At 39.5% G+C, this 27,161-nt stretch overlaps 1 protein-coding gene across 3 annotated transcripts; it reads right to left on the bottom strand.

Annotated features, from left to right (window-relative positions):
• Nucleotides 1-458: 458 nt before the first annotated feature.
• ccdc186 (coiled-coil domain-containing protein 186) lies at nucleotides 459-26,195 on the bottom strand. Of its 3 annotated transcripts, none has more exons than XM_061029076.1 (16): nucleotides 26,063-26,195; nucleotides 23,748-24,739; nucleotides 23,261-23,387; nucleotides 21,644-21,772; nucleotides 18,877-19,089; nucleotides 18,464-18,583; nucleotides 17,551-17,655; nucleotides 15,882-15,980; nucleotides 13,978-14,064; nucleotides 13,743-13,885; nucleotides 11,915-12,170; nucleotides 11,170-11,359; nucleotides 9,801-9,899; nucleotides 9,391-9,619; nucleotides 3,472-3,691; nucleotides 459-672 (listed from the first exon to the last, which is right to left on the bottom strand). In XM_061029076.1, exons 2-16 carry the CDS (start codon nucleotides 24,683-24,685, stop codon nucleotides 589-591), a joined length of 3,039 nt encoding a protein of 1,012 aa, XP_060885059.1. In that variant the 5' UTR covers nucleotides 24,686-24,739; nucleotides 26,063-26,195; the 3' UTR covers nucleotides 459-588. The 3 variants fall into 3 exon arrangements, with proteins under 3 accessions (XP_060885059.1, XP_060885062.1, XP_060885061.1); XM_061029079.1 differs by having other exon boundaries at nucleotides 9,819-9,899; XM_061029078.1 differs by having other exon boundaries at nucleotides 23,748-24,742; nucleotides 26,063-26,175.
• Nucleotides 26,196-27,161: the final 966 nt, after the last annotated feature.

Raw genomic sequence — 27,161 nt, 5'->3', positions numbered from 1 at the left:
GGTATAGAGGTCCCTGCGCTTGCTTTTTTTCCCACCACATATGGAGCGCTGCAGAGAAGCAGACTTAAAAAAAAAAAAAAAAAAAAAAAAAAAGACTTGACAGATGGACATGGGAAGGAAAGGGTAGCGAGCTTGCTGGGCGATGATTACTTACCGTCTCTTGGAGCATTGAGTCATTTCAGTAACAAACGTCTTTTTTTTTCTATTTCTAGGTAGAATTTGCTCTACATTCATTATAATCTTCAGTCAATTTACAAGGCAGACAAAGTTCCAAGCTCGAAGCAACTGACCCATAGAGGGTTTTTTTTTTTCCAGATCTTGGCAAGGCTCAGGAGAAAGTTAGCCAGAGGAAGATTTGCTGTGCAGCGGGAGGAAACAGAGTTGCTTCAATGTGGATGGAATGATGAAAGTTCAAGTAAGTTCAGATAATGTTCGTCACAAAGACGATATTCACGAGGTACTCCAAACACGAAGCCTGAGGAGCTACTGGCACTCACAACATTCAATTTGCTCCCTCAAATGTTGGGGAATAAGCTTCTCATGGCGAGTACTTCCTTTATTTCCTCTTTCCTGTGAGGGGGGGTCTCCTCACTTCCTCCTCGCGTCATCCTCAGCACCCCTCTGCTGTTTTATGAGCCTCTCGATCTCGGCCCCCAGAGTCTGCAGATTCTCCTGTTGAGAGAGAGAGGAAAGACTTAGACTCCAACATAACTTTTAAGGGATAATGAATGAGAGGAAGTGTTGTGCTGTGGCCGTATGTCAGTGATAAAATGTTTGAGGCTCTGTGAAGACTGTGGTTGCAAGTTTGAACAGAAAATGACAATAAAGACTCCATCCATCAGAGTTAAAGTTAAGTCCTAATTTGCCTCTGTCAGCGCCTTTTGTTTTATTGTCATTTTATTGTGCTCATGTCAGCTTTGTATATAATTTCTTCCTGCTTAATGTCAATCATTTCTCATCCACAGATAGAATGTTGCAGGTCAGAGATACTCCCACATCACAATTTATTGTCTCATTAAGGTTTTTATGGAGTGCGTCTTAAGGGGAAGTTTGACACCAAGACAATTAGGAGCTGCTTGTTTTGCAAAAATAGAACATATAATTATCAACGCATCTAATGTAACAATTAAAACCAAACTTCAAAGAGGCTGCAACGAAACATGAGACACGTTTGGAGGGCCCTCCTTGTTGATGTGTGAACTCTAATACAAACATTTTTCAGAATCAGAAGAACTTTATAGATACGTTTAAGAAATGTTAGCCGTCTAAATGTTAGATGCTCAGGTTTTTGAGAGATTTTTTGCCCGCAAGAGAATTTAAATAGACTGAAGTGAACGAAAAAAACCTTGAATAAAGACTCCTAAATGAAGAGCAAGGATCAAAATGTCTTAATGCCTCATAAAGAAAAGAAAAACTGATAATCTAATAATTTCAATAAAAATCTAACTTTTAGAAAAAAAAATAATAATAATTGCAAAAGAACTACATTCAAAATGGCCACATTTCTACATTTCCACAATGTTAGAAATCCCAGATAACCTTTCATGTTGATTCTGTCACTCTGTTTGGAGGAGCTCACCCACCCGGTGTATTTGATATAAAGTTACAACGACTTTGAAGTTAACACACTAACTTATATAACATTTTGACTAACCTACAACAATTCGTAATTAAACATTTAGGGTGTCTTCAATGTTTCTGTAGCTCATGTCAAGTCATTGTTTTTAATTTCAGTCTTTTGAATGATCCTCTGAAAAGTCCTCACAGGAGCTTTTTAATACAGAAAGATCTTCAGGTGCAGAAGCTCAGAAGAAGAAGAAGAAGCTGTACTAAACTCACACAGGAGCCACATGAGGAGAAATAGTGTGAAAGTAGGTTTCAATCAACTATTTCAGGTCATAGACTAGTCAGAGAGAAAAACATGTCAGTGGGGCACAGCGTCTTTTCTTAGCAAAAACATCAATAATGCAGCTTCTGTATTAGATCATAGTTTCCGACACATCTCTCTTTCAAGAGTGTGTGACAACAAATCTGACCATCACAGTGTCCTCACATGACGGTCAGTCTTTCAAATTAAGTGAAAAGCCAACTTCAGACGCTGAAACACAAGCTTTACCTGACTTTAAAGGTGTAGGAGAACACAACCAAAATGTCAGATTACCCACTGGACAAATAATAACAGCAGGTCTGACATTTCCTGTGACGCTTTCATCCACAGCAACACTGTCAGAATGTTAGGACAGTACATGATTACCTTTCACTTCTTGAAAAAAAACATGATATTTTAGGGACTTAACAAAAAGTCCAGAAAGTATCAAGTTAAAGAATGAAAAATGTTCTATTTTACAAGAATGAGTTCTTTGCCAACAAAAAGGCTTGTGTTGAGAAAAGACGATGAAACACAAAATGTACAAATCCGTGAAAGGAAGTTATTTGAGATGTCTGCAAGCACGCGTTTAAAGTGTTGACACAAGATGTTCCTAGAGTGTTTTTAATGACAGAAATAATCTTCAGGTTAATGGTTAGGGGAAAGTCAAGTAAAGTCAAGTGGTGCATAGAAGCATTAGTAACTGCTTCTTAAAGGCTGTGTTCACACTGCATACTTTAATGCTCAATTCTGATTGTTTTTATGCTCAGATCAGATTTTTTAGTGTGGACGTTCACATAGCTTTTTAAATATAGCTTTTATCGGTCTCCTGTGTGATCTGGTCACAGTCCTGGACTGACCCACATGTGCAAAAGAACAACCACAAACACATCACACGCAGCACTGTGTGAAGATCTGACCTGTGTGTGATTTGGATTTGAGCGACTTTCATACAGCCAATGAGGCCGAAGCGTGATCACTAAATCATCGTCAATCAAGTATGCAGCATGAGCTGTTCATACACTGTGCAGAGGGGCAGTAAAGGTGGTCGTCAGGGTTTCTGCACTCTCCTGGAGCAGGTGTAGGGTGTACGTTTTTGAGTCAGGAAAAAGTAAATGATGAGTTTAAAAAACAATAGAAAACACCTCAACTTTGTCAGTCGAAGTGAAGGCAGTGGAACTGTTATGAAATGAGAGACCATTGAGTTAGAAATACTGAATTGAAACATTTTCTGTGTATTGATAATGATTTTTGTGTAGTGTAGCATATCTAACAACTGTTAATCAACAGAACAACATTCACTCACACCATCCCCTCTCTCTTTGGATTTGACCAACCTTGTCTTTTTTTCTGTACTGATTGCTGCTCCAATAAGTTTAAAAGTCAAGTCTAATCCAAGGTGCAGAATTGCATTGACATGGTCAATTCATATTTCACTCAGGTGGTCTTGACTGATGCAATTACATACTAAATTACAACACAAGAGGGTTCTGTAGGAAACTGCATCTATCATCAATATAACCAATAAAAGTATGTCAATCAGTATTTTCAACTTTTCAATCTCTCAATCTAGGCAGCATCATGTCTGCTGAGGGAGGACCTACCTTCAGAGTGATGTTCTTCAGCAGTGTGTCCTCCAACACTGCCTGCAGCTTCCTGTTTATCTCCAGTGACAGGTCCAAGGTCAGCCCGCTGTCCGCCGGGTGGGAGGTGTACAGCGACGCCATGATGCCCCCTCGCCTACTCAGGTTTGCTTTGTTAATGTCTGACGCCTCCGACGAGAGGGCCCCTGACTCCTCTCTCAGCACATAGCTTTGGATTATTCTGTGGCGAGGAAGAGGAGGAGATGAGTCAAACGGCATGCTCAAAGAAGGAGGAGGAAACGAAGTGGCAACAACTGGAGAGCGTTGAGCAAAGAAAATTGAAAAAGTGGGATTTATAGGTGGGAGCGTGAAGAGCTCCAACAGAGCAGGAAAAATTGATTCCAGCGGAAGAAACAGAGGATGTTTCCAGAATACTAAATCAAGTGGAATGGCTCCTTGAAATGTGCATGGGATGCATTTAATCAGAAGGAGCTGCAGGGTTCAATTTAAGCGAGATTTTATACTATTTTTTTATGACTTCTCTTTTTTCCATTTCAACAAAAAAATGGCTATTTAGTTCAATTCATTGCTACTCATCCCAGCCCAGTAAACACCAACATCAGTGTGCTGTTTAATTATAGGAGTGTCATTAATTGCATTCCTCCTCCATTATTACCTAGAACTTTAAAAAGGTGCAGAGGCCTGTGCACAGTCTTACAGAGAAGGTCAAAAACCTCCTGAAAGTCCCCTGAGACGGCTCAGAAATCAGTAGTGTTCACCTGCCCTCCACACAGCTTTACAACTAAAGAGCTAGACAAAATTCATCCCCACGCTGCCTTTGTGTAGTTCAAATTCAGCACGTGTCTAAGAGGGATATTATGAAGAAGGAGAAGATGAAGGTGGGTATCTGCAGGATGAGCTCTGTGCAAAGGGACATTCCTGACCGTAAGTGAGATTCTGCGGGAAGATTTCCACAGGGAGAAATCAGCATTTTTCTACAAAGTCAGTGATGGCCTACTTGTAGTGGAAAGCACCCAAAAGGCTGCAGTTTGTACAACTCAACTGCTGCTACAACAACTACAATTACTTCTACTACTACGACTAAATCTACTACTTCTACTTCTAATTAACTAATTAAAACAGGGATAAAAACAAAAGCAGATATACAACCAATAAAAAGGAATAGAAATGATTAACCTTACAGATTTAAAAATTCAGAGCTGAAATTGTCTTTTTTTATTGAATGTGCGAAATAAATCTGCCCTGTGATGATTTTTTCATATGACTGGGAGAATTGTTTGAGTCTAAATTTAAAAAAAGGGTCTACTTAGAAGGCTTTCAATTGTTGTGAAAGAGATCTTTGAAGGGTTGAAACATGCAAGGGACTTCTCTTTAAAGACAGAGTGTGTACCATGCATAAATGGAGCGAGGGTTGTGAGTTATTGCACATGCTACTGGGCATGCAGCCTGGGACTCTTGTGTCCCAAAGCAAGAATAAAGATATCAAAAGTGCCAACTATAAGAGAAGGGAGTGAGGAAGAGTGAAACCAGAAGTGATGCATGCATTTTAACCACTCATACTGGGACTCTGTGTTTACATCTTATCCATCTTTTCTATTCTTATACAGTTAAGGTGTTTTTTTGTGTATGTATCCTACATCTCTCACAGAATAAAACACATCTATGCACTTCATGAACCTAAAACTGTATTGTGCAGAGTTAGCACTATAAACCAACAGAGAAATATGTCAGTGGTGCAAAAAATAGAATGAAATGAAATGACACAGCAGCTATGTAAGCAAACAAAATCCCCATCTGCACACACAGACTAACACACAGAACACCTGAGCTTGCACCGACAGAAAATGAGACTTACCTCTGACTAGACTTGCAAGGGTCCATATTTGGACCCCCGTCCCATCACGCAAGTGTTTAGTAAAAACAAAAAAAAGTGACAGAAATTAAAGATGTGGCCACACGGGGTAGTGAGTGGCATGCGTGGGCAGGGATGTAAGTAACGTTGGAATCAGGCATGACAATAACTCATATAACACCTATAGATATGTTTAGAGTTGTATTGTTTGTATCTTATTATTCTCTATGGTTTGTTTCTATCTTATTCGATTGAAGTTTCTTGTAAGTAGGAGTGTTTCCCTACAGCCTTTATATTCGTTTTATTCTACTTCTGTGTTCATTAATTTCACATCACGATAAAAAGGTCAAATTGGCCATAAACCTCACTCTGATTTGAACTTTTTGAGTACCAATTCAATTTAATTTCCAGTTTTGAGAATTCAAAGCAATGAAGGTGGCAGCACAAGCATGCATGAAGTGACGGGGGCATTTCTGGTTACAGTGGCAGCTCCACAAGGTGTTCTATCTGAACATAATACAAAGCCCTGGTGCATAAATGTGGTGCAGACGCAGGGGTATATTATACTTAGCATGCACACATAAGCAGGGAAAAGCCCAAAAACTTAGAACATCCTTTTTATATTGAGTGGTTTTAGATGCTCCATGTTCAGTTGTACATTCTTGATAAAGCTGAATAAGCCTGAATATGTCCTCTTTTTATGAAGCATCACAGGCACTACTTTAATTTCCAAGCATCTCCAGAAACATCTGCCAGTGGGTGCAGAAATCCCAGATAACCTTGAAGGGGTGCCATTATAATGTATCCTGACCACATTTAGCAGATGCGGATCCATAATGGGCATCGCCAGAGCCTATATCGCTCCGCTTCAACGTTCCCATTGATCACAAACCTAACGGAGTGAAAGAGATGCTCTATTGATAAACACCTCCCTCCTGCAGCTTTGTCCTCATGTGCTTCATACCAGCAGCATTTTAATTCAAGTCAGATGATGGCAACATTAAGGTTTAACGGTCATAATAACCAGGTGTGGGAATTGAAGGACAGACATCATTGCCTCTAAAGGATCCTTGTGTTTCTGCACGTTTTAGCTCATTCACTACAAATCCACTACACTATGTGAGCACTGCGGTCAATGACCTGATGATGACAGCACATGTATGCGTCACTTAATCACACTAGTATAGGGGACAATTTGATCCATTAATGATCCGGAATCAAATGTAAATTCAATTAAACTGCAGATTTTATAATCAGGTTGTGTTACTGTGTGAACTTTAGTTTTCATGTGCAGCTGGCTTTGGACGTGACAGAATTTGAAGCGCTCTATTTGGATGTTTCTCGTCAAAATGCATTTGGGAAGATTTACTTTCTGGAAATAGCGCCTCCCACTTTAGAACTCTACATACTTTGGCAAATCGTAAATAAACGTGAGGAGATGTAAATGGTTACAATCCTCATGCAAAAAAATAAAAAATAAAAAAAAAAATAAAAAAAAGAGTGGAATGGGTTTGTTAACATAAACCGAACATCAGCGTATTGTTTTCCTTTCTCAAACTGTCCGTCTCATGAGACCTTCTAAGCTTCTGTTCCACATCTGTGTCTCTTTCATTTATCTCCTGCTTCAGACTTACAGTGAGCTCATCACCAGCCTGTCCTGGAGGGAAAGGGACAGAAAGGACAAATTCACATTCTGGGTATTGAGACACCCCCCGCTTAGCAGAGATCTTTTAGGGAGCTAAATTTAGTCCAGCAACCGTGGGATTCGTCCTCAATCCTAACTCTTGAATGTAGGTTGCGGCTAATGAATTTAATCTGAGTGTAGGGCTTGAGAAACAAGAAGTGGGATGATCCGAGAAGAATTAAGTCGTCTGTTGTATCTGGAAACCAGAGTCGAAGCGATGCAGAGCTTAAATGGAGTGATCTATACAGATCAATAACGGAGATTTCACAAATTTTGCCCATTGGAGAGAAATGTTTCTACGTCTTTAGAGATTATTTTATGTAAAAATCTCATACCCAACCCCATTTTTATCTTGGCATTGGCCCATAATTCACTTCAAGGTCTAGCCTAAGTAGGGAGAGTTATGATGTCTTAAAGATAGTTGCGCCGTCCTTCACACGGTCTCTGTAGTTTGAGAGATAGCCATGAATATGGATGGAACATTACAAAGGATCCATAAAAATGCATCCGTATCGGCTGGACTATAAATAGCTCGGACTGAACTTTGTTATGAATCAGAATCGCAGAGTTTGCATGAGTTAGACACTAAAGAGGAGACACAGTGGGATGTAGGGGGCCATAAACCGTGTGTGTAAGCAGATCCTGTCTTACAAGGTCAGCTGAAGCACTGAAACACACGAGTTTCATATTGTGTGCTTTAATATAAGAAAAAGTTTCTTGGAATACATTGCATCAAGATTAACGTCTAAAACTTCTAACCAGCTGCAAGAAAGTGCTGTCTGTAGGTGCTACACTGGAGTGGCTTTGAATGCGATCATCTGGAGTGTTGCTACATTTCTTTGGACAACTTGACGAGTTGTCATAAAGTATTTTGAACATTTTGGGGGTGAGAAAGTGTCCTAGGGAGTGAGGAGTGATCTTTGCATTTAGCTGATAAAATAGTCAAATCAATGCTTGTTGGGCTTCAGTTTGAACATATTTTGTTTTTAATGTCTTATTTTTGGTGAATGGGTTTTGAAAGGTCTGTTTTCCCCTTTGTAAATCACTATAATAATAATAATAATAATAATAATACTTTTATTTATATAACGCTTTCAGTCAAAGTGATATACTATACAGTAAGTTGCTCTTTGTATGACAGGTGATCTAGAAATACACTTTTCCTGCCAACACCTCTTTTAGTGTATCTGTGCCGGTACCAGTATAAAGAGTGTTTAGATGTGGTGGTGGAGCATCCGGAATTTAGCTTTGAGCAAGTCTGCTGAAAGGATTACAACCTCTAGCAACACTGCACAACTGTTACATTAAAAAAAATAAAAATGCTGAAGCGGCTGAAACACTGTATAAGACATTTTCTAGTGTTTGCACTGATTTTTTAAAGAGAGTTTAACATATGCAAATTCAGTCGCCAGGGGGGCTGTCAAACAAAACAATAACAAAAGCTGATGTTGAGACTAGCAGGGAATCTTGGGAGGGATTCTCTCTGCTACTCCAACCCAAACACGGAAGGAAAACAAACTCAGAGTTAACCGTAGTCAAGACGAACGGGCGAAACAGACCCGAGGAGGAGATGTTTACAGACGAGGTAATGCACCCAAGTATAATTTACATGACTTTTTTTTTTATCACAGCAACACATACAGCAACAGCAAGGCAGCTTTCAGTAGCAGTTCCTGCTTCCGTATGTAGCAGTCTTTGACGTTTCACCCAGTGTTTCCATGGCAACGATAAAAATGTTGTGTCGGTCATGTCATTGCGGCCGACACGTCCCGTAACAACTCTAACGTTAAGGATTTCTCTGGCTTTGATAAGTGTTGGAAATATTTGACTGAATGTAAGTACTCAACAAGAACAATATACTTTACATAGGATTTATAATTTTTTTTTACTTTAGATATTTTAGTGAAAAATGTCTCCATATTGTATCTTTAAAGTTTTGCTTACATTTTGAATCTAGCTTTTGATTTGGAGTTATTGTCTGAGTCAAAGTTCTTATTTCTTTTTTTTCCTTTTTTGTATTTATTTAAGCTGATTTGACTTTTCACTTATTGGATATTTACATTTTTGAGATTCATGTTTGTAGTCTTGAATGGCTTTATTCTTTAATTGCATTACTTGCTCATGTTTTCCGTCTGTTCTGCTTGTCCCTTTTGTGAAGCACTTTGAGCTGAATGTCTGTGTAAGAGGTGGTGTGTAAATAAAGTTGAGGTGAGTATGTATCTGTGCTCATCCACTGCCAAGTACAATCAGCCCCCCGCTGGATTCCCTTCATGGAAGCGGTTTGGTCAGAGAGTGCACGCTGCAGTAAAGAAATGTGATGAGAAGGTCCCTGTCCCCTCTCGTTCTCTTTCTCTCTCTCTGTACTCTGCTCCATGCCACTCACTTTGTCTTTTTCCGGATCTCCTCCACCAGCTGCTTGATGTGATCCTCCATGAACTCGATTTTTTCCTGCTTGCGAGCGAGCGCCTTCTGCAACCGGACAATACGATCCACGAGTACGGTTTTGTCGACCTCTGGGAAGCTGTCCACAACCACGACTGAAGGACCTGACTGGCTCTCTGGTGACCGCTCATCGACACCGCTGCTCCCACCGTGGCGAGCGTTCAAGGAGCCTTTGGGAATTGAAGCGAGGAGAGATTGATATTAACTTAATATACTTTTTTATGTTGTCTTATGAGTTTTATAGATAAACATCCACTTTAGTAGGCAAATCTATCCCACCAAACTTTATAGGAAGAATATTAGAAAAAAAGTATTTTCATTGTGTTACTTCTTTGTGTGTTAAATACTAACCAAATCCCGGAGCAGTACCTGAGGAACTTGAGCGGCTGCCCATACTGCTGGCATCCCGGTCACAGACTCCATTCTCAGTCTGCTCCAGTTTCCTTCGAGCTGCAAGAGAGGTGAAAACAGATAACTGTCAAACAAAGACATTATAACCCACAAGAGTGTCATTGACATGATCTGAAAGTTTGAGACACATGCTTTGAGAAAGAGCTGTCTCTATCTTTAACCCCTGAATAGGACTTCAAGTTTGTAAGAACAAAAAAAATGCATTTTAAAGGCTAATAAGGAAATTCCGTTTTTAGTATTTTCTCTTCATAGATAACTTGATTTTGAAAAACCAGCAATGCAGAAAACTAATGTAGAAGAAAGAGTCCTTAAAAGCACAAGGAAAGTCAAAGCTAAGCATCATTATGTTTTCTGAACATCCTTTTCATCCGAGTCTTTCTCTGTGAAGGTGTCCACCTGAATTAGCGTTACCCAGGTTTGCTTTTGAAGAAGAGTGCGTGCTCAGCAAACCTTCTATGCATAAACACAGATGAACGTCTTTGCTGTAGTTGGAACTGCAACACTGATGATGAATAATCACAAGCTCTCTACTGATATAAATGTCTTCTGTGTCAAACTAAACTAGCAAAGCTGATCCATGCAAGATAATGGAGGAGAACTGTATGCCTTAAGGTGACTGTGTGTACCCTGAGAGAAAAGCAGGGGGAGCTGGATCACTTTAATAATGCTAGACAGAGAAAAACATGAGCTCTTCTTACAGCTCATTTATGTGCACACTGTCATGTTGTTTTGTTACAAATCAGCCTGACTCTAACTGGTGTGACCTGACATTAAACCCTGAGTGTGGACAGTCTGTCTGTCAAGTAAGTGTATTAAAAATGCACAACAGTAAAGTGAAATCAAATGATTGACCAATTTCAAAAATGAGAAACAGAAATTTTGCAGCAGGTTGTGCTTTTCTCTCAGTCATTTTGAATCTCCTAAAAGCCTCAAGTGAAACCAGTTTTCTAGGATTCAAGTAGGACTGCAGAAAAGATATTTGGACAATGGCTGCTTATTACAAACAGAGAGGTTAAAACACCTGCACGCACATTTTCTCAGTTCATTGCAGACTCTATGTCCATTTCATATACGTTGAATCAAAAGGTTGTACTAATCTTTGATTGTCAATTGGTTTAACAGTCTACTGTCTTTAAACTTTTATTGAATCTGGGGAAGAATGGTGAGTTCATCAAGACTTTTGGTATCAAGAAAAATAGATGCTCTTAAGGTGTAATCCTCCGTATCGGCTCAGTAAATATTCAGTACTGTATGTGTACAATATGCTTTAGAGGAACTACTGGAATTCCCTGCAAGGCGTTTTCCTGACCTTGTGTTAGCTGTTTAGTCAGGTCCTTAATGTTTGCCGCTTGTTTCCTTTTCTGAGTCACCAGCTCGTCCCTCAGCTCTTCAACTCTGGTTTTCAGCTGGGTCACCTCCGCCTGCAGCGCTGTCCGCTCCTCCTGCAGGCCCTGCACCTCCTGCTGCCTCAGCACCTCCTCCTGTTTCAGGTGCCGCGTCTGCAGGATTAACGGAGACGGGGAGGGAAATTCAGTAATATGCGTTAAAAGCCACAACAGAGAAATTAGATATTGTGAAAATGTCTGCTTGCTCCGAAGAATACAAATAAAGACTAAAAATATCACAATTCAAGGACACTGGATGTTCTAGGTCAGACAACTCAGCTGTCATAAGTATGTCAGAGGCAAGAAGATCCCATTTGTTCCACTTTTTATTGGACAGGACAGCTAAAGAGAGACAAGATATGTTGGGAGGAGAGAGCGGGGGATGACATGCAGCATCCCTGTGATTAGGACTACAGCCTCTGTACTTGGAACCTGCAACATAACCGCTAGACTACCCGGTGACCCTGGTGTCACTTTTTGAAGATTAAAAAGAAAAGGGGAAAAAAACAACTAAATACACTAAAACTCAAATACACATGTTTAAAAATGAGGCTTCTACAACCTTTGTGAGGTAGGTCAGCAGGTTTTTCATTCAAACCAGGTAAGTAGTAAGTCCTGTATCAGTTCTACATCTCACTCTTTAAGTCGGGGAGATAATAGTTTCCTGACCTTGTCGTCTAGTAGCCGGTTTGTCTCCTCCAGCCTCGCTTGCACCTCTGAGTAGGTGCCACTCAGGTGGTCCAGCTGGGTCTGGAGGCCGTTGCTCTCTGACTGCAGCTGGGCGTTCTTGCTGCTCAGCTTCTCAGTGAAGCCCAGTAACTCGGCCTCACGCTCCCTGCTGCCCTGCACGTCACGCTGGAGGTCGGCCATCTGGTTGGTCAGGCCGTCCACTTCCTCGCGGAGAGACGTGACCTCTTGTTGATCCCTGTGTGTCACAAAAATGATTACCAAGATGTTTAAACAGACTCTCAAATTAAATCACAAGATAGCAGAAATTACAAATAACCATTTCAATATAATAAGAAGAATAAAAAAAAAAAGGCTTGACACAATTTAGCCATGGAGCACAGGTCAGAATGAAGGTAACAATCTTCCCTGTTACTGAAGTTGTCTCTAAACAGCAGGCATCAACTTTTATTTCTTAATAAAACCAAAATGTGTTTCAAGTGGTGAAAAACTTCCTGTTTCTTCATTTACAGCCAAAAAAAACACAAACTTTTCTTCAAATCAATTTGGTGTTGCGTCACCTACTTATGGCACTCTGGCACACAAAAAGAACAGTGTCTCAGTAATTGGAAAAGTTTCTCTTCCTATGAAGTTGTGTGCACATGGCTGGCAGTGCCAAACACCCACAGAAGGACCCGAGTCACTCTCTGCCCTGTGTGCTATATCTGTCACTGTCCTACCTCGGAATCCTGGGAGAAAGGTGCTTGAGGAATTAAATAAAAGGGGGACAAAGTCTCTATTACAACCTGTACAGTTCTATCAGAAACCAATTAAGTTTGGATGGAGAAGAACAGACGCTAGGTTGAACTACACAAATGACACATTTCAGCTGAGATAGGAAACTTGGAAAGACCTAAACGCTTTAAAAAGAGTCCTTCTTTCATGCAATGATACTTCCATTTAGAAACTTAACGACAGCATTTTGTGAAATATTTGCTTCCACCGTGAAGTGTAGAGCTTCAAATGTCTCACTGTCTTTCTTATTTAAGTTTGATCTTATAGTTCCGTCACAACATCTCCTTTCTAAAAATCTACATTACGACATCTTAAAAAAAGCATTTTCCGCCTTAAACAAAGCAGCCAATTACGATATTTGATCGGTCAATGGGCTTCCACAAAAATGAACCGAAGTTATTTGAAGAGCCGCCTAGAATGTGCTATTTCTACAGCACATGTTATTGCTTGTTTTAGCATTAAGCTCTGCATTGATAACAAAAAACCCTCATATTTACCGAGTTTACAGCGAGCAGCAACATCTTAAAAAGGTGTCCTAGCTGCAATTTAGGCTTAAAAGCAGCCCAAGGTTGTTCTATTTCTGGCCTGCTTTTTGGTTACCCATATTTCTCTTTACATTATGGGTCTTTGTTGCAAAGCTGTGTACCACAATCAGTGCTGAGATGTATAACTGATGTAAAGAAAAAACTTAGAAGTGGTGAGCAACAACCTGTGCTTAATCAATCAATAACATTTTATTTAGTTCACTTAATGAATCCATTCACACAATAAGAAAAATAGAAGGTAACAAAAAAAATGCTTAACTTGTGCCTCACATTAGAATTTGGGTTGTCATATTTTGTCTTCTGTAAATGTAAATTAATCTGCTCTTTCATAATTTCCTTTAGATGCTGGAGAAGAAATATTGACCCTATGGCGTGTTGATTGATTTCTCTCTACCATGTCTCAGTGTGTGCCACTGTCCCATGAGTTTGTTTCGGTGTTGCTCCTACATGATCAGTTGCTAGTTGTGTAGTAGTAATGTGTGCGTTTGTACCTTTCATGCTGCTCCTCGAGCGCCGTGATCTCCCCCAGCTTGTCTCTCTGCCGGCCGATCTCAGCTTTCTGCCGGTTGATGATCTCTCTGTACTTGCTCAGCTCGTCCTCCCAGCGTGGACGCTCGTCTTCCAGACACTTTAACTGAAGTAGGAAAAAATGAACTCTTATTAAGCACTGCTGGCATTTACACACAGATTTTTCTTATTTCATTTTGACTTATCTGTATGACAAACCTTTGTGCGCAGAGTGATGAGCTCGTCCATGCCCTCCTTGTAGCTTCTTTTCAGGTCATCCAGCTCCTTTGCCTTCACTCGATGCAGCTGCCAGATGTATCAAGTTCTATATTAGATATTTATCCTCAATTCTTAAAGGATACCTATTTTAAAAAAGCATTCTCTTCAGCTGTTTCTTATTGAAGATTTTGCACACAATACCATTTCCGTGCAACGGTTATATCCACCATCGTAATCCTTAGTCACACTTAATGAAAGGTTTTTTTCTGAAATCTTGGCATTGGCATCATTTCATCACACATGCATTCCGAGGCAATCAAAGAGCGACATTCATTAACGTTATTTTGCTTTTGCCCTCATTACGTACATGAAAGCAAAGCTTATTAATGCTTCGTCTCATCTTTTCAACAAAGCCATTAATGGTACCACTGCTAGTCAATATTTCCAAGAAGCTATTAGCAGCCTGTGGTTTCCAAGACGACATGCCAGTAATAAATAGATGCCGACAAATTAACCACCCATGCCCTCCATTCATCCCCTCCCCTCCCCTCCCCATCCCATTTTATTTACAACCAACACAGTAATGGAAAATCAACTGTTGTGTTTGCATTCTTCACGGATGAGTTGCATCATATTTTGGGAATAACACACGGACTAAAATTAACACAGTCTTGAACTAATTTCTCATCAGTAGAGCAGAGATGTGTGTCAACATTGATGTGTCCTAATTCTCAGTTTTTAGCATCGTTTTAACCACTTTGCACAAAACACTGCGTATCAATTCTACAATTCACTCGGCATTGGAAATGTTAAAAGATATTTCACAGAATTGATATTCTTTTTATGATCAAATCATAAATAAAATATAAGGAAGTAGGATTTTTGCTAAATTAATTCATGAAATTTAAACTTGATGACTTCCTAAATTAAGATTAAGATTTACTTTATTGATCCCCGCAAGGGGAAATTCTGTTTTTAGACTCTGTGCATGTGTATATTTCAGCCTGTGTGTGTGTTGCATGATTAACAAACAGGATCCTATGGCCATGCACTAATGGAGAGATGTCAGAGTGACGGAGCTGCACACAGCGAGCGCTCCTGAGCTGGTGGTGGGGAGAGGGTTTGGTGCCTTGCTCAAGGGCACCTCAGCAGTGCTCAGGAAGTGATCTGGCACCTCTCCAGCTACCAGACCAACTTCCATATTTGGTCCACACTGGGACTTGAACCGGCGACCCTCCGGTTCCCAACCCAAGTCCCTACAGACTGAGCTACTGCCCCAAAATGTCACATTTTGTTCATTTGAATGATTTGTAAACATCCTGAGTAAAGTAAACAATACTGTGAAATGATGACAAGAAACACATGGTTTGTATTCTGGGTTGTTGTTGACAGGCAGAGCTTTTGTATTGATTAATTCTAGGCCATTTATTTTTAATCGTGATTCCCTTTAGAGTAAGGCAGAGAAAAACAGGCCATTTTGTTTGGACTGAGTCCATGTTTGACACTGTGTGCATGCTTGTGTGCCTGTAGAGCCTATGTGCCAGTGTGTTGCTCATTCCTACTTAAAGCTATTACACCTCTCAAAGTGACAAAAACAGCTGAAAATAAACATTTTTACGAGCAGAGCTGGCAAAAGAGCCCGAGTAAAAAAGCTGATTATTGGCTGGGTTGAGTGGAGTGTATATGTAATATTGAATTAATGACCGAGTTGCATTAGTGTTTTGTTTTTGTCTCTAGTGGATTGTCAAAGAGATGGGAATAGAACAACAAAAATGTCTGTAGACACAAAGCAAGCATATAAACTAGATCTCCAGTGCCTTCTCATTGGACAGCTATATACAGTATATGTGTGTAAGAACGTGTGTGTGTGTGTGTGTGTGTGTGTGCGCACAGCAGTATTTCACCTCTAATTGGTCTGTTTGTTCCTGCTTGTGTTTCTCCAGCTCTCCTTTGGTCTCCCTCAGTTTAGCATCCAGCTCGTTGGACTTGAGTTCCTCTGACTCCTGCAGGGACGAGGAAAACAAGATTAAAAAAACAAGACGAGCATGGAGACGACAGAGACAGAGAGAATTCAACAGCTCAATCAGCAGTAACAGATGGGCTGGTCGTGAAAAACCAGGAGAGATGAAGAGATTAATTAAATATAAAAAGCAGGGAGAATGCAGCAACTCGTTATAGAAATAAAAAAATAAGTAAAGAACATTTTTCAAACGTAGATATCTGAGGGTGATTTTGTTTTTTAATTAAATCGCTGCTTGTTGCTTCTCCAAGACCCCCGCATCTGATTGACCCTACCCTTGATAAAAGTTTGACTTTCTTGAGTTCTGTGTAGGCAAGTTAAATAGAGTTTTCAGAAATACACAAAATCCCTGAATTTTGTTGGGATTGGCTGCACATGTAAATGCAGCAAGTAAAAGTCAGGAAAATTGACCGGGTGCGAGTGGGCGGAGATGATGATGTTTATATCCTACAATGGATGCGCGATACCGAGACCCCCCACACTGTTTGTATGTAGCGATAGCAAAGCATTAAGGAGATGTGACATTTTTCATAGTATTTGCCTTAAAGGGCTAGCTACAATAAAACTGTATGAAATTTCAAAAATAAGTCAGTGTATTCCGTTATTTGTTCACAAATTGGACATGATTGCACAAAACTAGTCAGAGGAGTAGCAAAGATAAGGATTTGGAGAAAAGTCAACATGGTAAAAATTAATTTAGACGCATATTGAAGTGTCAAATTTGTTTCCAGATCCAAGTGTGAAATCAATCTGATGAAAAGTTGTGGAGAAAATAATAATGAAAAAAACCTACAGACATGCAGAGATTCCTTCCTGATTAACCAGATGGTGAAAGTTACTGTGTAATGTCCTGTTTAAGTACGATACGAGTATACAAAACTGACACAAACTTCATTATATGTTTTACTTTGGGTTTCCTGAAAGCTTGATTGGTTGTTGTTTATAGATATTTATACTGTATTTATCTTCCTCTGTTGTTTGCTTGCACTGCTGTCTGAGTCTGCTCTGACAGCAAACTGCTGATGAACGAATACAGCCGCTCCAATTCATCTTTCAAACACAGCTCTTTACCACCATCATAAGGTTTAAATGAAAACTGCCATTCTGCAGAGACATAATCAACCCTGTTTCATTGAGTCCCATTAAACAGACTCTTCACCTCAGATCTGATCCATTTCAGCATCAGTGAGCACAAACAAAGAAAACAAAACACACACACACACACACACACATACAAGTGGCTGTATTAAAAGCATGATAAATAGGTCATAAATAATTATTATGAGAGGTTAAAAGAGTGGTGTTAAAAACAAATAAACACAGATCAGTCATTTATGAGCCTGATGGATGTGGGCACATATAAGTTGGTCGATTCAGTGAGTAGGCTTACTGAGTTAAGATTTTGATGAGTACAAAACGTTGGCGCAGCAAAGAAAAACCTGCTATCTATCTGAATCACGTCCATGCAAACATCTCCAGTCAAACATTTTGTTTCTCGGACACAGAAAGAATGTGAGCAAACGTTAAATATCTATGTGATAAATACCACAGACCTGGTATGTTCGGATCATGTCCTGGCAGTTCTTGCGGATCTGTTCTGTCTCCTCTTTGGCCTGGGTAAGCTTGGACGTGGTCTCTCTCAGTTTGTCTTTAGTTTCCTGCACACAGAGTTGTATAAACACACTTTTAGGATTATGAAAGTAAAAAAAAAAAAAGGGTGTTTTGCTTCAAAGGGAACCTGTACTGTAAGAAGCCATAACAATGGTTTGTAAAAGGTTCTTGTTTTATGACTTTGTTTTCTGGGAAATGCATATATACAGGGAGTGATTTAAATGCGCACAAGTCTACCACACAAACAGAAACATTAGTGACTCATATCCCGCGGCCTCCAGCGCCCACACAGTTTCTGCTTTCCCTTTTGTTTATAGCTGTGTATTTGTTCGGAGGCGGTTAAAAATAAAAGCAATATTTTGTGATAAGACTTTTTCAAAAATAGAATCATTGTTAATGATGATTTCCTTGCAGGATCATTACTGCACCACTTTCGTCCCATTTCATTTCGCCTCTGAAATAAATGAAAAAAACACATCTAATCATGTTTTCTGTGGAGTCTCTGCAGATAAAATGACTAAAGGGGGTCATTTATATCCTGGAAGCACTTAGAGGAGAGCACACAGCTCTGACTAACTACAAGGTGATGACACTTAATACAGATATCAACCAGAAATTGAAGTATGTTCTTTCAGACTGATGTGGGCAACTTATACACTGCATTATGAAAGCTGAAAGGACTTTATGTAGACAAACGTATCAGACATATTAATGAGTACATCCAGCTATTTTTAAACTGTTTGTTATTTCATTTAAATGTGTCTGCAGTCGATTCATTCCTGCAGCACAACATGATTGCTCCATAAGCAACAGATTTAACACAAAATAATTGCAGAATGATCTAAGCTTGATTACCTTGTGTGCATCTGCCTCGCTCTTCAGTTTGTTCTGGGCCCATTTGACCTTGATCAGATGCGAGTTCACCTCTTCCTTCAACTTTTCCACTTCACGGGTCAGCCTGCTAACCTCGCCTTCCTGTGAACACAAAACCCAAACAATTTCAGAAGATTCAACAGCAAAAAGGTCTTTGGCTGAGTACTAATGAAACACATAGCATTGTACATTTTAAATGTGTCAAATTAATATATAATCAATAGACTTAGCACATAGAGTGCTCCATTAAATACATGACAACGAGGGTTGTTTTTCCTCCGTTTGAAATAAAACCTGGTAAGTCACAACATTTGTTGATACTTTATGTCAGCCTGTAAAAGGGTTTTAGAAAAGATGCTTCCCAAAAGGCACTTCAAACTGACAAAAGTATTTACCTTCACTTCGTGCAACTGCTGCAGTCGACCTTTATCCTGAGCCAGCTGGTTTCCTCGCAACGCCTGGCGGTCTACCTCCTTGGTGGCTTCCCTGAGTCTTTTCTCTAAACTCTCCTTATCTCGCCTCAGGTCGAGGGCCTCCTTCTCCCCCCGTACGTACTTCATAACCATGGCCTCCTTCTCTTGGCGCGCCTCTTCGGACTTCTTGTTCACCTGAAATCAGGGTCATTTATCATTTTACATTTCCATAAAGATCAGAAGAGGGTGAAGTTTCCTTAGAAATATATCACGGTGGATAGAGTGATTATATATTGAGGCTACTCTACTCAGCATGCCGTTACTTCAACCTGGACTTGCTCAAGTTATGAAAGACCAACAAAATAACACAAACCCATCAATTCAGTTCATGATCAATTGATTTTCTTGGATAAGTAATTCATTGTTCATCCATAAAATGTAGACTGAAATGTTATTCTAGCAGCAATACTTCACACAGGAGAAGCTAGTGCAGAGAATAGATTAATTCATCTTCTATAGGGACACTTCATTCAGTTTTCTTCTCAGGTTTCACACTGCTGTGTTCATTCCTCATGCCGATGAATCGCTCACAGCCATTTCTGACTTTCTGGTTAAGAGCTTTTTGTTCCTGTGGTAAATCCTTACTGCTTGCGCTAACAGGTGAACATTAAGGAGAGCAGGAGGAGGAGTAAGAAGAAACTGCATCTAGCTATACAAGCTGCTGTGTATTGTGTATCTAGAAATAAAAATGTATTTTTTTTAAATCAAGAATCATATTGTGGAAGTTAAAAAAAGAAGGACTTTTTTTAAAATGATGACCACATTAAATGTTTGAAAGCTGAAAGTAGCTCAGGACTGGGTCACCATCATAACACAAGGCAGGACTGATATAAGAGAAAGGGTTTAAAGGAGCAGCTGAGTGCCAAATGTACCTTGTATTGTTCACTGAACTATGAAATTAAAAAATTGTGAAGTGTGACAAAACTGTCAACAGAGAAGTACCCTACATGATTTCAGCCAGGTGTGCAGACCTCGTGGATGAAAAATTGGCTTTTTTTCCACACTGTTCACTTAACAAGTGATTACATTTGCAATAACAAGAGTTTTATGTGCAAACACCATGACCACCCACCTAGCTGCTGGTTTTGTGCGAACAACTTCAAAGAAACTAAAGAGACTTGCTTTTTTTAGCCAGTTTCAGTTTCAGTTTCAGTAACCTTTACTTTTGTTATTCTCAGCTTAGGCAATCATTTTAATCAAATAAAGTAGGAGCTAATGACTGGCAGTGATAATGATGAATTAGAGAAGAGCAAATTCTATAGAGACACTTCACAAGAAGAAGAGGGACATGGTCCTCTTTTTTCACATTTAATTACCATTTCACTAATCAATTGAGATGTTATCTTTAGGTACCAATAAAATGGATGGCATTAGAAAGCATCTTGTTTCGCAGACACACACATCGGAGTGATGATGTCTGGAGTTATGGTAAGATATAAACAGTAGCTGATGTGTGGATGTTTCAATTGTACCAAATGTGCTACTTCATCATAGACATTTAAAACATGGATGTAGTCTGAAAATTGATGACTGAAGGGGACTTCTTAAGACCTTTGATGCCGGTCGCCATATTGAAAATGCGGTCTTAACCTAAGCAACTGGCTGCAGCATTGTTGTCAAGAGAAGTCTCAAAAATTCTTTAAATTAAACATTGAAAGACAATGTTCCACTGTATATACTTTATTTTCAAATAAATCTTATTGATGTTTTATGTATAATGTATGATTCAGAGCCCCAGCAGAGTGCTGTGCTGTGGTGTGTGAAGTCATCATTAATAGCCTTGAGTTCGCTGCAGTTCATTTCTCTTTGTCAAGCTGCGGCCTGAGTGACATCTCTCTGACCACAAGAACTCGGGTCTGATTTCTCAGCACAGTGTACGCACAAAACTGGATCTGAAACTGGTATACACTACTTCCCAAGCAACATTTGGGGTCTATAAAAACAAACTTGAAAGAAAAATATGCACACAAATAAGCAAACCCATGTGAACAAAAATGTTTAAAGGCAGGGGAAATTGGCAACGCGTGTCTAAAAGTCTCATCCCATCATAATCATTCAAACAAGCAGAACTTATTTGTGTGTGACTGTTGTAAGCTGCTTTCCATGTGTAGGCCTACCTTTCAAAAACTGAAGTGCAGGGCATGGTGAGTTGAGTAATTTTAGTCTTTATTAATGTTTTTAATGGAAGAGTAGGCAGCTACAATTACCTTTTCCCCTAAAGCATCTAGATAGATAACGTTATTGTCCTATATTCATATTCAGATAATCAGATTTCGATATGTTCTACTGGGAGTCACCTGATATAACATCACAGCACAAAATGTAACATCAAACAGAGTGTACTGGGTATGGATGGATAGATAGATGGATAATTCCATGTTGAGGGGGGACAAAACTTAAGACCTCTGACTGTTTTTTGCAAAGTCTGAAATTCCTTTTTCTTTTCATAAATGCAGTTAATCTATTATAGAGAAAAATAGAGAAAAGAACTGCCCTTGGACTGGATGTGATAATCTTATTTTTAAAGTAAAACCATGGTGATGTAATCGGTCAGTTCAGCAACATAAGGTTGCTGTAGTGCTGAAATGAAACAGGCCTAGACATGCAAATAAGGATCAGGCTGGGGTGAAACTAAGCTGCAATGACCAGCTTATCAAAGACTCGAACTGCATTTGGCTTCCAGTTTTACCTGTTCTACCCGGTAGGACGTCTCCTTCTGCATCTGCTGGAGGGCGGCCTTAGCTACGTGATCCTGGTGGGTCAGTCTGTCCCGCGACTCTTTCAGCTCTCTTAGCAGCTCCTCAACCCTCCCCTCCAACTGTAGAGACAAGGAGTATACAGACAGGGTTAGCAACTTGTTGGGCAACATGAATTGAACAGCAGGCCTCTGCCACACCTGCAACACAGCATGATGCCTGACGCAAAATGTTGGAGCCAAATACATCTAGATGGCACAAAGAGAGGAATGCAGTTTGTCCTAAAAATCTGATACTTCTTCTGCGAAATATGACTGAAATGTACTGGAAAGCCCTTCAGCAACAAGTGACTTTCATGACATGTGAGAGACATTTTTCCTCCAATCTTTTTGTCTGAGATAGATCAGGCCCTATCTGATAGTTTTTTATTATAGAGTTCACTTTTCAGTTTTTTTTTTTTAAACTGCTGCAGAATAAGCACAAGTAGTAGACATTTAATATAGTACGCCTAGAACTGTGGTGGAAAAAGAGAAAAAGGAGCAAAGCATACAATGGATGTATGTGAAATCCCTCCTACACCCTTTTGCTTGCACAAAGCTTAAACAAACAAAACGGTTCTTAGAAGGCCTGACTCAATTACTGTTCCTCCTGAAGCAATGAATAAAGGAGATCCAATCAATTAAAGAGCTATGTAGATGGTAGAGCTTTCTAAATCAAATGATATGTCACACAAACATAAAGACACTCTTAAACACATAGAACTCCCATAAATAAAAGCAGCCTTTCATGCAAATGATGCATGTTGAATGCTAGTAATCAGAGCTCTGTGTCCCTTTTCTTCTTCGCACTAGGCTGCTTTGTCTGACTTCCCTAATTACCAGCTGCACAGGGCTAGAATCCAGATTTGATTGGAGCTTCAATGTGACACCATTTGTCCTCTGATTTGGCCTCCAAAAGAAGCGCAGCCTTGTTATGAGAGGAAATAGTTCCTTGAATTTTCCGTTTTAAACTTTTTCACATTGTTTTTTATTTTAGGAGATCAAAATCAAAAGAATGAATAGTAGTTCTGCTATTAAAATATATCTTTAATAACCTGTTTATCTACTTTAATACATATTTCAAGGTACCCTAAATGATCGGTTGTTTCTCTTCACCTAAATAATATCAGTGCATTTCAGCTGTGAAGTTTTTTGGTGTGAAATACAGTAAAGTAAGTCAAAAATAACCGTATAACTAAGAGTCTGATAAGCCACCATGTTTGTTTTAATCTGTACGTCTGCTATATGGCAAAGCTTTTCCTTCACAATCCCTAAAACTTAACATATATGTGTGCTATATGATTATAATAATAATAAGCAGACGTTAATGTCTGGCCCTTTTGCAGGAATTCAGACAGTCCATCCTAATGGGGCACTTCCTTGTTCATGAAAAACAAAAGATAAAAGGTTGCCATTGTTTCCAAACAGTGTTTAAATATAGCCTGGAGAGACATTCATGGTGACCGAGGGGTAGTTGAAGCCTACATCAGCTATTTATGCTTAAAATCAGTCAGTGCCCTAAGATTACAAACAATGGGAATATGGGAATAGATTTTAGAAAACAAAACCGGCCTTTTTAATAGTGGACGTGAGCAGCCTTTCTGTCTCAGCCTTCTTTTTTAGCTCGTCCCTCATGTTGTCCTTCTCTGAGCAGATCCCCAGGATCAGCTCCTGATGCCTCTTGTTCTCTTCAAGCAACCTGTACATTCAAATTCACCACACAAAGACAAACACACAAACAACTCAGATCATACAGAGCTCTGAAGAATTCAGACCTTTATAAAGGCCAAACAACAGAGGATAATAGGAATAATTGTGGGTTACTTTGTGTCATTTAGACATTAGGTTGTATGTGTGCAAAAACAATTACTCTTTTGTGCAAGCATAATGAGGGCAGATTAAATGCAACTAAAGTGAAGTAAAACAATCGGGTTATTATAAAGATAAACCTTTTGCTAAGGTGACACACTGCATTGAAAGTTTACAACTGTACAAATAGCAATAGCTGCAAAGTTATGTGATGAAGCTGGTCTAGTGTGCCATTGAAACAACAGTTTACCTTTGAATAGCTTTCTCTTGCTGTGCATACTTGTATTGAACACACTTCTCAAAGACCTCCTGGTCTGGAGAGAGTCCATTGACAGGCGGGCTCCCTTTCCTCTCCCCTCCATTCTCCCCCTCAGGCTGCTGACAAGAGAACAGCTCAGACTCCAGCTCATCCAGCAGTGACTCCTGTGACAGTGAGCGCTGGATTTGGGATATAAGCTTTCGGCTGCAATCAGTGTCATACGGACTTGAAAAGGCATGCGAGGGGGCTGTGGTGTTGGTTTGCGGGCTGGAAGCGGGAGAGAAGCTGACAGTATCTGAACTGGGGGTAGACGGGCCATTAGAGATCCCAGAGGTGGTTGTGGAGTCCGTTGGGGAATTTTTGGAAGTGCTTTGGACGGAAGAAGAAGGACTCCAGGGTGAAACGCTTTCATCAGCAGGTGAGGGCTCTGTGGAACAATTTGTGGCCGAGACTGATGGCTGCTCCATGCTGTTTGAAGAGATGGCATCCGAATCCTGCACTTTATCTAAAGTCAAAAAGGTTTCTATGGTCCCTTCAAGAACAGATGGAGAGCTTTCTTCCACATTATTCAAAGTGGTGAGTTGGGCTGCCAAAGCTCCACCAGCCTCATTTAAAAGTATAGGCATCCCACCTTCAATAGAACTGCTTTCACAGATGGTATTAGCACCCAGCTCGCTCACATCTACACGTTCCTGACTGCATATTTGAGCCTCCGCCTTCGTCTCTGAGTCTGTGTCAACATCTGTCTTAGTCCTGATTAATTCGCTGTCAAGCTGAGCTTCATCTTTTGCCTGACTGAGCTTTTCTGCCCCATCTGCACTGTTGTGAGAGATTTGCGGCTCATCTTCTAGTTTAGATGTGCTGTTGTGAAGCAGGTCTGCTGGTTGCAACCCCTGTGACACAGATTCAGCCTCTGATCCCTCCATCATGTTTGAATCTGAAGCAGGACCAGGCTTTTCCTGCTGTCCCTCTCTTGTTCAAATCTGCTGGAGACAAGGGGAGGGGCAGACACCGGAGAAAGATTGATACTTAGTTTACAAGAAAGACCAATAAACTGTTTGGGTTTTTATAAATCATGTGACTCAAGTTTTTCTTTGAACAGCCATAAAATTCCAGGTTTCTTCTAGTTTTTTGTGTCGAGACAGGAAAAACCCTGATAATCCCAACAATAAGCCTCATATTTCCTCATGTTAGTTCTCGCGTGATTTACAACTGTATTTGTTACCTGAAGAAACACATACCCGACATGCTCTTCATACATACTTACTTGTGTTAAAACACATCAAGGGGTGTGGTCCTGTCAACACCTGAGTGTGACCTTGTAGCACAGGAAATGCAGCCCAGAACGTCACACAATTACATAGGTGTGGGCGATAACCTCGCTGAGTTTCTTTATCTTTAAAGTGCAACAACTGATCAAAGTATGTGTCCATACAGGGATTGTGCTATAAACTTTAATACTGATTACACTGCTTCATTCTAATGTTTGCTTTTAAGAAACAACATTTATGGATGAGTTTCCTCAGAGACAGGAAGGAAATTATACAGCCACAGTTTCTGTAGTCACTCAAAGCACGAGAACAACAATAAACAAATTAGCCTAGCCCTGTATCTGTGTGATGCATTTAGTCTAGGCTTAAATCTAATAGAGATAAACACAAATAACTGGAAGTCACTGTGATATTAAAACATCTCCATGAGTGTAGCATTCTGCCCTTTTACACAAATGAAGGATTGCAATTTAGAGATTTACTGCAAGACCTGAAAGCCTTGTGTTAACCATAATCCAGTTGTTAATGTAACATACAGCAACACATTGGAGGAGGTGATGTGTGTAAAAGCAGTGAAAGCACAACAGCTAAAACAAACACAGTGATGCAGATGTGACAGGTGTCATGCCATATCACTGTCGAAAGTAGACACCGTCAGTAGCCAGACACATATAAACACACCCTTGGTTGGTGGCTGTGTAGATAGTGAGTACCAGGCCGATGTGCCATTTGTACTTATAATACTTTATTTATCGTCAGCCCTACTAATTTCGACTTTAGCACGTTAGCTGCTCGCGTAGCCACGACTACATATTGGGAACAACACATTACACAGCACATGCTACAACACAGCAAGCCAACAGTGGATGTTTCCAACAGATTTAACGCTAAAATGTAGACTGACATGCTGTGTGGAGTCACTGGTTAAGCTTAAGCTAGCTAAGCTAACATTGATAAGAGAGGTGTAACCCGCTCACATTTCAGAAAGCATCTGACATGAATGACGAATAAAAAAATGGTAATATTTTCACCCACCGAATGCGAAAACCCCATGATGTGGCTCAATGTGCAGTTCTGGTCGGAATAATATTGAACTTTGAGCTCTCTGCCTTACCAGCTGATAGCCCAACAAGTCACTTTGATATGACACATCAACAAATATGGCCACTGCGAGAGAAACGATGAGGCTGTATGGACCAATGACAGCCCTCGAGAAATGACGTAGGTTTGACGTCAACAACACGACAGGTAACAGTGCAAGTAGTTTTTTTTTTTTTAGAATATTAAAAAAATGTGACGAGCAACATTTTTCTTCATACATAAAAAATAAACAAGACTACACTCTCCTGTGATTACAACACATTCAATACATTAGAACCGGTTTTATCCGGTACTCAGTTTGTTAATCAGCACTTTGTAAAAAACAAACCTTAATTTCTCTTAAAGTTACATATACACTTTAAATGATAAACTCATCATATTCAATCATATTGTTAGGAAAAATCCCTACAGTTTTTAATTTATTTTAGAAATTATTTTTTTATTTTAAGAAAATAAATGTACAAATAATACAGAAGTTGAAGACAGATAAGTCGACTAAATGTTAAGCAAAAACCTTTGGTTCTCCGCAGTATTATTAGTAATTATTATATTAGTATTATTATTATTAATTATAAGAGAACATTATGACATAAACTTATTTATTTATATATTTATATGTTTGCCCCTAGTACTGGTTTAATAACACAACTGGTGCAATAGCTAGCAGATAAAATAAACTGAGATTACAATATGAGAATTTTCTGTTTAAAAATTAATAAATACATGTTTTTTTCCCCTCCTAAATATTGAATAATGTATCTTCTTTTAAGGATATGGCTTAATGCTTCTAATGATAGACAAAGTTTCCCATTGAGTTAAACTGATATTTTGTGTTTGTAAAGTTTTATTGTAATGATTATTGAGTTCTCTAGATCTGACTTGATTAGATGGGTCATGTGAGCCTTCATTATAGAAATGTTAATGTGAACACACAGGGTGGAGCAATTACAGAAATAAGGCCACACAATGCTTTGAATACAATAAGGTCCCCACACCTTTGTAAGGTAATTATGTTTAGATTTTTTATTTTCAG

The sequence above is a fragment of the Labrus mixtus genome, chromosome 21 (assembly GCF_963584025.1).
Source record: "Labrus mixtus chromosome 21, fLabMix1.1, whole genome shotgun sequence".
In the NCBI taxonomy this organism is placed as follows: domain Eukaryota; kingdom Metazoa; phylum Chordata; class Actinopteri; order Labriformes; family Labridae; genus Labrus; species Labrus mixtus.
Note: the sequence above shows the minus strand (reverse complement) of the source record. Positions and strands in the feature narration are given on the sequence as shown.

Excerpts from the sequence above, each read along its gene's own strand:
- ccdc186 (XM_061029076.1), bottom strand. The coding sequence starts at position 24,685 with ATGATGGAGGGATCAGAGGCTGAATCTGTGTCACAGGGGTTGCAACCA. Across the intron at positions 19,090-21,643 it reads CGTCCTACCGGGTAGAACAG|GTGAACAAGAAGTCCGAAGA; the intron begins GTAAAACTGGAA and ends CCCTGATTTCAG. Across the intron at positions 12,171-13,742 it reads CTCGAGGAGCAGCATGAAAG|GGATCAACAAGAGGTCACGT; the intron begins GTACAAACGCAC and ends TGTGACACACAG.